General features: G+C 40.8%; 1 protein-coding gene across 1 annotated transcript in view; it reads right to left on the reverse strand.

The window, feature by feature from the left end:
* The window catches only part of LOC111862461 (protein virilizer), a 29,314-nt gene that overhangs the window by 15,100 nt on the left and 2,311 nt on the right, over positions 1–11,903 (reverse strand). The window contains exons 5-9 of the mRNA XM_023847918.2: positions 11,178–11,330; positions 10,017–11,097; positions 6,771–7,312; positions 3,948–4,040; positions 841–1,111 (exon numbers count right to left, since the gene is read on the reverse strand). Coding sequence (XP_023703686.1) covers positions 841–1,111; positions 3,948–4,040; positions 6,771–7,312; positions 10,017–11,097; positions 11,178–11,330 — 2,140 coding nt within the window. The remainder of the gene's footprint in view (positions 1–840; positions 1,112–3,947; positions 4,041–6,770; positions 7,313–10,016; positions 11,098–11,177; positions 11,331–11,903) is intronic.

An 11,903-nucleotide genomic window follows, 5' to 3' on the forward strand; every position in this document is an offset into this window, starting at 1 on the left:
TGATCACATGTGGGTCCATTCCTATGGCAGCACACACTGGTGGTGGAGATTGGTTGTAGAGGAGGCCAAGGGAGTGGTAGGTAGGAAAGTACATATGGTATTAATAACACAGGATTTGTAGGACTGTTAGTAGGTGTAGTAGGATCTAACAGAGTTCTACCTAGAACTTGTATCCCAACTGTACGAGTGGGGCAAGACTTGCATCCCTTGGTACTGCAACCTCAAAGGGAAATACTGTACTAACTATTCTTTACATAAATGTATATTATGGGGCAATGGTGGAATAACTGGCAGGGGAAAAGTAAAGCACCTGAAGAAAAACTGTACCAGTGCCTTTCTGTCCACCACAAAAACCATACAGACTATCCTGGGATTAAACCCATCCCTCCGACATGAGAAGGTAGAGACTAAATTCCTGAGCTGGGACACAGCTTGAAGAGTACTGAAGATGGTGACATCCAAGTGCTCCAAAACACTAACAAACTATTGTTAAAACTAATATTTTGGACCCTTTTCATTGTCCGAGTTAATTAAAATCACGATACATTATAGAAATTCGTTCATTTCTGTCGTTTGGTGAAGGAGAGATCAAAGAAAACCCACTCCATAAAACTCAGTATAACTCCTCTCAAATCATATGAATATAGAAAAAGAACCAATTTTCAAAACACAACGTTTTTAATAAACTCAGAGAAATGGACAGAGAACAAAATAATAGTTTTTACCCGTCAAACAGGTTTAAACATAACCGGCAAACAAGTGCATCACAACACCAACAAATGGGCAAAAAAGGTTAGCAGTAACATGCCTGTACGACTTCAAATTAGATGTACTTCGTACCTTCCTTATTATAGACATATGGCAATGCTTTAATCAGCAGGGAGGGAACCTGCTCAGCAAAATGCACCCAGTCTTCATGAACCTGTGGTTCCCCTGAACATGTATCTCTAGCCTGAACAGTTACAGACTTCCCCTGCTGTAGCACAAGCTCTTCTAACCTCACAGCCTCATTTGGTGTCTCCATTGTGGGCTTAAGGCATCCCTCAGCTCGCAACCTAAGCAATCGTTTTGTCACCACTTCACAAGGAGACAAACTAGGATCCATCAGGTACTGAAAAGTCAAATACACTGCAATCAGTGTTGATAACAGTAGTCACAAGACCACTCTGATTTCAGTATTACCATAATAAAAACCAATATATATTCTTCACAGCCCATATCAACGCAGAGTTCTACATTCTGGCAACAACGCTGCGTAGTCTGTTCAGAGTCAACCGACATTTCAGAGGAACATGTCACCTTGAGCAAGCAGATCTATGCTTGCCACTTCCTTTCACGCTGGTTTTTGCTTGGCATATTCTTTGACCCTGAAACGTCAGCTGACTTTCAAAAAGACTATATGGTGTTATATCCCAGAAGATAAAACTCTTTGTAACCACTGTTGCAAGAACCTCAAATTCTGTATACATCGATGCAGGTTTTTCAACAACTGTAAGATAAAATGGTAGCATTTTTTGGAACTTGTGTCCCATCACTAGACTATTGCACATATAAAGATATAAAAACTTCGCACCAATCATTAATGCAAGTACTTGTTTATTCTATAGCTGAATTCATGATTTAGTTATCCCGTGTTACAATTGTAGTACAATAATATAATATCAATGTACAAATATAAATCTTGTCTATACCTAGTCTGTGTTTATATGATATAACTGCATCAAATTTTATCCACTCACACTGGATTATATTCCTCCGTTCTTTGGTACCATTTCCTTCTTGCTGCTTTTAGAAGCCTAAATGTTATGCACTGTAAAATAAAAGTTGGAGGATGCAAACAGATGGCTGGAAGATGTAAAGTATGTATATGGGAGCTAAAAGCAAAGAGATAGAGGCAAAAGGCAAACAGAGAAGAACGACAAGCTGTCATAAAGATGGCCAAGGTACCCAAAACAGAGTACAGCCAAGGTGTAATTAAATAATCTTTGGCATTATTATTATTTTCTTGGTGTACTTTTATTATTGCTGTATTGGTATGCTGGGATGTGTTTTTGACTATCATGTGGACCCCATGTGGAGGTTGATGAGACTACCTCCGCTACAGCCCTGCAAGTTGGAGGTGATAAAGAGGGAACCAAGTGCCTGGGGGCATAACCGGGTCACACTGTCATGGTGGGACATAAATATAGAGACCCGGTCCTGTATATTGGGGGTTGGATGCAAGGTTGATCACCTTGCTCTGTAAACGTTGAGGCTCCCACATTTCTAGACAATCAGCTCAAAGATAATGGTGAGGCTGTCAGCCTTACATGCTGGCTAACCTTTACCCCAGGAAAATTCCTGGTACTCATTTCTGTTAGAAGCTGAGTCAACCCAGGGCCATAGTGCGGCTGGGAGGATTAGGTCAATTGAAAAATCCAGTGGCCTCGTTGGGAAACGAGCCCGTGACCTTCCAGCTTGTAGCATAGTGCCTCAACCAACTATACTACAGTGTGCCCCTGACCTTGCTCTGTAACAAAAGTACTGTTGCGATATCAAAAGAAGTGAAAAGCAGACAGTCTAAATCATGACAGCACAGACAAGTCAGGCAGAATTTTTTAGGAAGGCTATGACTCAAAAAGGGCTGTTTCGCCAATGATGATGACATAAACTGAATTTTACTATTTTAACTTACATATGTTAAAACCCATATGCACACAGCGAAGAATAAATATAGCTTGTCATATAATAAAAACATTCCCTTTAGACACTTGTCATATAATAAAAACATTCCCTTTAGACAATGCCAATTATCTGAATAAATAGGCACCAACATAAGACACCATTCCATGGGTAGAGGGTGTAGCTAATCTGTGGGACTATTTAGTTCTTCCACAAATACCTGAAGCAAATTACAAGAAAACTGTGTACTCACAAGAAATGTACACACTTCAACGGAGGGATCACACTTTCTTTGTGCATACGGCCTGCACCTGCTCTAAGTACTTTGTGACAGGACTAACTTTATCAGTCTGACACCACAGAGCAGTGAAGTTTCCTTCTACTTGAAGACAAACTAAAAACAGTGATAAGGACTACTTTTATAAACATGCCCCACAAAGTAGGTACAGGGAGTCCTCCGTCAGTGTTGTCCCAGATAATGTTTCGTTATCATGTTAATACTATTTTCATATTAAAGCCCCATACAATACTGAGTTAACTTCTTGTTACATCACTGTTCAGATGTTGCTAATGACTGTGCATCATAATGAAGTTGGCATGGAGCAGTAAAACTGGCACTTAAGTTTCTGCTAAGTGAGAATACTATTGCATATTTTGTGAAAACAGTATATCGTGCTAAATAAACATTGTAGTTTACAACTGCATGCATTTAAAGCCAGAAGTATACAAATATTTACAATCACATTCATATTGTCTATGTTGTAATGCATGTTACGGGGGTGAGAAAGGCTGAGGAACATAACCTTAACTTTCTTATGGAAAAAATTGATCCGCTTTACACTGTTATACACAACATCAGGATTTACAAGAGCGTAACCATGATGTTAAAAGAGGACTTATTACACTTTCCTTTTCCTTTGAAGACAAGGGCACTTTACTCTAACAGATCCAAAGAGCTGGTACCCTTTACTTTGACTTGAAGGCAAATTAAAAGGCACATATTTTTTACCCACACAATGAAAACTGTTCGAAGAAAATACCCTCATAATAATACCAGATCAATGCCACTTTCTTCTTCAAACCAAAACACCCTGCATAAACCAAACAAAATGCAGTCAATGATAAAGCAGATTTAGAAACGAACTGCTGTAATACGTCTCATTACTGACAGAAAGCAAGTCATGACAAATTTCTTCATAATGCCTCAAAAGCTAGACACAATATACAGAAACGACAACCTCAATAATTAAATTGCACAAGAAACAAGTTATGTTCACTCTACTTACAACTAATGGCTGAAGTTCACACGTAAAGGGATTGAAACTTTTGCTCAGGTGGTCATCACAATATTCTGAAAAGTCATAATCCATGTCTTGGAACTGAAAATGTAAAGATGATGATTATTTATATAGAACCAGAAATCACAGACTTGTACAATAAAAACTGCATATAATGGAGCTTGGATTTAACAGATCCCAGCAATGAAAAAATTGAAAAGAAAAACAACAATTTAACAAAAAACAGTCTCCTTAAATGTTTACAAGGATTATAATCCCCTGAAATGTGAGGCAGTGTAGATTTGTAGATGGATATAAACATTTCAAATGCACCTGTTCCCTACACCTTCTGGGAAAAACAGCAAAACAAGCAGGACAAAACTGGTATGGATAAAGTGTAGGTAGGGCTGAATCCATGGCTATGGGCAAGCCATAGGGAATCAGCCCCCCCTTAAAAGGGCTGTTTTGGAAGGATGTAAAGAGAGAAGAAATCAATAAGCTACATGCCATCATGTCTCAGAAGACTGTAATCTTAATATTACTCATCAAGAGAACATCAAATATGAAAGATATAGTTTTCTGTCCGCATATTTTCTTATGTACTGTGCTTACATGAATGTATTTGCAATATACATTTCATGCAATCCATTCTTACATACATAACACGACATAACTTTAATTTCAGTTATCAGTGACACTTTCCATGACGAACCTCATTAATAAATCCTTGTGTCTTGACCAAAGATCACAAACATTTGGGGAATGTGCATTAATTATGCCTTGATATTTACTTTCTTGCAAACAAAAAAGGGAAGAGACATGTAAAAAGAGTGATGTTTAAGAAATTACCACATATTTACATGTGTTCTGCGATACATATTTCAGAAAGTAACAAGTCCTTATTGCATTTTTTCAGGCTAGTATAGTTATGAGGAAGAGTTTAACCTTTATCGGACGGGCCATTTAATTTCCGGTAGGGGCAGCTGGACGGAGTTTATTTAAATGCCCGCCCTTCTAGGGCAATGGAATTGTAAGCATGTTTCTAAAAATGGTGTAATTTCTACATTTTTTATGATAAACGAACGAAATGAACACTCCTTTAATGTAGAAAGAATATAGAATCAGATATTCTAATTTACAGATTTTAATATCTGTAAAAATTTTTTACACTGATTCCCAAAAAAAAAAAATCCCGAAATTCATACATTTTCTGCACCATGCGTTCTAGCAGTGTAATACATTTTCTGCACCATGCGTTTTAGCAGTGTAAGTGTCCTTGTCGCGACCTCATACAATACTATCGCTTGTTGAAGCTTATTTATCGTATGGTACATGACGGTATGCAGAGACTGTGGGCGTCTGAAATTCGTTCGCTGTTAGAAATACACATGATTACATTCTCAGAATATGGTGTTGCCAGATCGGTCATTCGTTCATTCATTGCAGTCAAACCATTGTGTTTGTAACGATTTTGAAACATCGCAATATAAGTTTAGCCACCCATGACATCATGAGGTAGATATTGGGTTCAGCGAAGTCGTGAATGAGATTTTTGTATGTGTGGGCTCGAGGTTAAGATTTATAGCTTCTTATCGTGGTCTACGCACAGAGATTCACTGCTAGAGAGCCGTATACACGACGACGTCGTATGGAAGATGCTGAAAGTGAAAAACAGCTGTTCAGTGACACAGATTCGGACTGCTATTCAACCAAGAAAGGGGCGATGAAAGTAGGAGTTCTGATTCCGCGGACGAAGGGTCATCACCTTCGTCATCAACTTGGGGACTGCCAGACCAGTGTGGCTGGAGAGATGTGAATAATTATGCCGGTGTAGCTGCGGGGATAAATATCACTTGCAGCTTGATATCACTGGCCTGCTTCCTCCAAATCGCAACTGAGGTGTCGTGTGTGCTTTTCGCGTGGGAAGCGGTCTAGCGTTCGTACGAAGTGCGTGAGCTGCGACGTCGGACTCTGCATTTCGGAATGTTTTCGGCAGTATCATACGAAGGCCACATTACCATAGATGACGCAGGAGGGAAGGCTGTTTCCTCATGAAGATGGTGAACATATATTACGTAAGTAGAGCAAAAATTTAATTTTAAATTTAATTTTAAAAAAATCTTTACACGCGTACAATGTGCGAAATCATATGAGGTCGTTCGGCCATATGACGTCGGTAGATTACATTAGATCACGCAGGAGGGAAGGCTGTCACCTTATAAAGGTTGTGACCAAAAATCATGTAAATAGAACAACAATTTATATTTTAAATTTAATTTTAAAAAAATCTTTACACGCGTGGAATGCGCGACATCATATGATGTCGTTCTTCAATTTGTCCTTACTTTTAATGTCATATGACGTCGCTAGATTACATTAGATCATGCAGGAAGGAAGGCTGTCTCCTTATAAAGGTGGTGACCAAAAATCATGTAAATAGAACAACAATTTATATTTTAAATTTAATTTTAAAAAAATCTTCACACGCGTGGAATGCGCGACATCATATGATGTCGTTCTTCAATTTGTCCTTACTTTTAACGTCATATGATGTCGCTAGATTACATTAGATCATGCAGGAAGGAAGGCTGTCTCCTTATAAAGGTGGTGACCAAAAATCATGTAAATAGAACAACAATTTATATTTTGAATATAATATTAAAAAAAAAAACCTTACACGCGTGGAATCCGCGATATCATATGATGACGTTCGGCCAGCTGCCCTTACTTTTAACGACATCATATGATGACGTTCATCCGATAAAGGTTAATACACACAAAAAAACCTTTACTAAAAACAAGCTATAAAACAAACTGTATGCAATATCTTACCTGTGCATCTGTTTCATCAATATCTTCATCGCTGAGGATGGGTTCATATGGTTCCACAACCATTATACCAGGCTCATCTGGAAGGATAGGTGAGCCAGCAGGCGTTGCCACATTGCTCACTGTAGCAGGCGGAGGTGTAGATGGTAGGCCATGAGTGATATTACTTGGACTAGACACAGCAGAAATCTTAATGGGAGAACCAGCTATTGGGACAGAGTTAGGAAGGGAGGGTGTGGCAGATGGCTGAGTCTTTCGCTCCACAGATCCTGGCCTGGTGGGGGTTATCTCACCCTCAGCTTGCTCCAACTTAACTGTTGGATCACTGGCTGACAAAACCTCTTCTGAGGCTCCTGCATTTTCTCCAGTATTCTTGTCAGGTTCCATCAATTCGGAAGTCTCATTCTTCACTAGTGGAAGAGACTCTCCCTCCAAATCTGCCTCTGTCTCCGGGATCTCGCCTTCTGAGATGGACTCGACGTCACCGGGCGAAAGAGACTCAAACTTCTGCTGAGCACCGGATGATGGCGTAGGCGAACTCACTTCTGCAATGGGACCAGCGTAACCTTTTGGCCTAACTACAAATCCTAACTCTAATTTAATCCTAATCGTTTGTACTGCCCTCAGCGTATCCTTCCACTTCTTCACCAGAACATTTCAACTAGTGCCTGTAAATTTTTCAAGACTAATTCCTCCCCTTCAAGTAAACCAATTTTCACTTCAGAACACCAATTATAAGCAGCCTATGACACTTTGAAAAAAAAAATAAGACACAGAACTTGAAAGTTGAAACCGATGGCTATTAACACATTAAATGCACGGATTCTCAGCGATTGCCTTCACTATTTTTGTTAAAACTGGTATATATTTGCGCTTGATACCGATACAGTGGTCGCCACTAGTGGGACGAATCCCACAGACTAACACCACGAAGCACTTCAGAAAAAACCTGACGTTTTCTTGCAACTTTACGAATCTTAGAAAAATAAACAGACAGTAAACCAAATACAACTCTAATGATTAATTGAACTCATAAAGGCACGAAGTGAACATCGGACACTGCACTGTCCTCACCACATGTTGCATTTCACCACACAGATAAGCATCAGTTGCAAAATCTTGCCATATCACTGAACTACGAGTTCAGCCATCAGATATATATGACACCATTTAATTTCATTGTTGCACCGCTTCCAACGTGATGCTCCATTGATACATTGCACATAAGCAAAGAAACACCATATTTCTATGAATATAAGTGCATATTTTAGAAACCCCAAAATATAACTTTCCACTGAAATTACAGTGGAAGTACATGCAAAATTAAACTAAGCTATCACATCTCCCAAATAATTACAACCACACGATAACACTGTGGCTCCACTGTGACTGCACAAACGAGCGTTCAGTCACACAAATCAAACACACTCTATGACTGAACAGCATTCAAACTGTATCTGTAACCTCCTTCCTTGGGAACAACTTATACTCCTAGACAATATCTTAAAATGCTTCAATCCATTCCTGGATTGTATCACTATATCTAAAGAGTTTTTGGTAGCAAATTCTACGGTTCTGTATATGAAAACACCAGAATGATTCTTTTTCCTGTTGCTCCAGAGGGAGCATAAGGCATCCGTGAAACCCTTTGTTTCACTTGAGTTTCTCAATCTCAAGGCAGTTGGTAGGACTTCGTGGACCGGGAATCAGCCCATTCCAAGGAAGGTACCTACACAAACAGAGAATATACACAGACGTACATCCATACTTTGTGGGATTTGAACCCATGATCCCAGTGTCTGACCTGGCAAGGACGGTTTATGCCTTACACCGTGTGGCCACTGTGATCGGCAGAATAATGACTGCCAGAAGAAAAATATTAAGAACAACTCTGAAGAGTATAGCCTTCTGGGTTGTAACAATGTGTAGTTTGGAGACAGACCAATATTTTGAAGGAATGAATTGTCTCCATCTTCAGAGGTGAACTGTAAGTCAGCCGAGCAAGAAACCACCAAAAAAACAGGAGGCAAGCTCAAGTGGTTTCTTGCATGGCTTATTCTGTAACCGTGATGACAGAGACTATGGTCCTCTAATATACCAGGCTTTCTCCGAACTATGAAACATTATAGCCGAGGAGACTGTACTCTTTACAGTTATCACAGTGAGAACCTCAAATCCAACGGCATTACTTAACTGAAAGTCAACCTACGTTTCAGAGGAACATGTAGCCTCCATTTTCAGGGTTGAAGAATAAGCCAAGCATGAAACAAGTGTGAAAGGAGGAGGCAAACAGTACCTGGCTTCTTCTTCGAACCTGAAGATGGATGTGATGTGCGCCTCTGAAATGTTGGTTGACTTTCAACAGAATACACTGCGTTACAACTCAGAAGACAGAACTTTTCATAGCAACCAGTGTACATATCCAGTGTTTTCTTAGTTCATCTCCAATCTCAGAAATCACTACCAAAACTCTTACTTTCTTATGACTAATTATCTAGTAAGAGATGATCATCATTTGATTTGGTTCATCCTGGTCCGTCACGCTAGCAATTATTATAAAAGGTTAATCAACTCTGTCCAATGCGACTGATAAAATGTTTTTTTTTTCCTTTTTGATCTTTTTAATCTTTCATCCTTGACATGTTTTGGTCTCAGAGACCATCTTCAGAAGGATATATCAATACATTGTGTCTGGTTAATATCAATGTAATACATTCATGGCATTGTGACGATATTGTATGTATGTATTGCTATCGACCAATCACATTGTGATAGTAGTTTCTGCCTGTACTGACATATTTTTCTGACAATGATCTCTAAGACCAAAACATGTCAAGGATGAAAGATTAAAAAGATCAAAAAGGAAAAAACATTTTATCAGTCGCACTGGACGGAACTGATTAACCTTTTATAATAATAAGCACCTTAAATGAATAGAGGGGCCAGGCAGTAATCTTTGTTCGTGGGAAGGGCCTCCCAGAACAACCGTTTAAGATGTGCCATCTGGCCAGAAGCATGTATGTATGCACAAATTCACCAATGTTAGACAAATACCTGAATGTGGAGGCCAACCCTATCTGCCTCTGTCTCTATGTCTGTGTCTATGAGTCTTAATCCAGGCACATGGACGGTCGTCAGGCACATGAAGCCACTGAGACGAGAGTCTCCTGCCCGCAACTCGAAGACACAACATTGGGCCTCTGTCTGAGTCAAAGACACTGACGATCAAGTCAACAACAAAGAATGTACCTTTCTTCACTTTGGTGGCCTCACTTCTGCTTGGTGAAGCTGAAGATGGCCATCTTGGTGCCATCTGCTGCTGAGGGAGCATATCTTCGGGTGTGATGGGGCCACCTGGTGGCTGTTGTGGGGGAGGCGTGTGAGGCCTCTTGGGAGAACGCAGTGCTATGCCAGATGCAGGCGAGGGCTGTGAAGGAGGTGATCGTGGCCTCTTCCTGCCTGACATCACCTCGTCACGTTCCTGAGACATCTCGTGACCAAGGCCAAGTTCCCAGGGTTGCTCTTGATTCTGATGAAGCAATGATCCCTGTGGCCCAGATGGTGGGCCCTGGCTCCGCTCCCATGAGCCATCACGTGGTTTGCGTTCTCCTCGCGAATGTGGCCTCGCCATCTCATGATGATGCGATGGTCCCGGAGGAGGATGAGGGTGCATGTGCGAGGGAATCCTGTGCAGATTTCCTGGACCTGGGCCTTCGTGATGATGGTGGGGGTGATGGTGAGGTGGTGGAACCACATGTTCTGGAGGTATCGGCAGCAACGGGGGGCCTTTGGACTGCGGGTGTTCACCCCTGTCTGTCCATGGCAGCCGTTCCACTGACAGGGAGGTATGTTCCCTGCGTGCTCCACCCCACCCAGCACCACCACCCCCACTACCACTTCCCCCACGAGACACTTCCTGATATTCACGTGCACTGCTACTACTCCTTTCCCGCTCTCTATCTCGCTCCCGGTCTCTCTCACGCTCCCTATCTTCTCTCCGGGACCTATCCTCCCAATCCCTGTCAGTATCTCGGTCTCGGCTCCGGTCTCTGTCCCTGCTTCTGTCCCGATAGCTGTCTCTGTCTCTATCCCTATCACGTTCCCTATCACGACCCCTGTCCCTATCGCGTCGGTCACGCTCTCTTTCCCTGTCCCTATCACGTTCTCTCTCTCTATCACGCTCTCGGTCCTTAGTTCGATCTCGTTCCCAAGGTAACTTCTCCTCCACACTTCCACCACTCTCCCAAGGCAAACGTTCCTCCTCGTATGGCGGCATTGGTCGAGGATCTTTCGGAGCCTCGTATGATTCTCCTGGACCATGTAGCACAGCCTGAAGTTAAACAGAATATTTCAGATGTCTTGAACAACATACAACAAACTACTCTGTAGTTTCAGTATAGAAGTAAATACCCGAGGCTGCTGTGGCCATTCTTCTCGATATGAATGGGCAGGATATTCTGGAGGTGGTGGATGATATTCTCCAGAGTAATTATTATTGTATGGATCTGGTATTGTGGTCTCCACCATATAACCACGGTCCACTGATGGAGCCAAGTCTGCTACCTAAAACAAGACCAAAATCCCAGTTCTATTCTTACCAAATCTGCAACTTAAAAACTACATAAGAAATTATTACCTGTTTTAAAACTGAACTGAATCAAAGCAACCTGCACAAACATAAGCTGTTCAGTAGTCAATGCTCAAACTGTTCATACATTCCCTGCACTATTTTCAAGCTGAATTTCTGAAGAGAAAGAAGATTCCAAAAAGATATTATAAATAAAACACATTTTAAGGGATAGAAATATGTTAGATAAGTATGGAAGATGGTATTAGTTTCCTGCATCACATGACAAAACTAGTAAATACTACTGAATACAGGACAGGCCTGAAAATTATTTTTGACTACTTGCAGACAAAATTCTGCTGTGCAATTTTTTTCCCAAAAGATATCAGGACATTGTGGGATTACACGCAAAAAAAAAAAAAATTGGACTGCAACAGATTAAATAAGTATGAAACTAACAACACAAACTTACAGTGGCTAAGTCAGTATTCGAAAGTTACCCATCCACCCCCATTTAATGCGTGAAGCTATACGCTCACTCTCGCACACCTTGGTGTGGAACTCGATTA

The sequence above is a fragment of the Cryptotermes secundus genome, unplaced genomic scaffold (genome assembly GCF_002891405.2).
Source record: "Cryptotermes secundus unplaced genomic scaffold, Csec_1.0 scaffold816, whole genome shotgun sequence".
NCBI lineage: Eukaryota > Metazoa > Arthropoda > Insecta > Blattodea > Kalotermitidae > Cryptotermes > Cryptotermes secundus.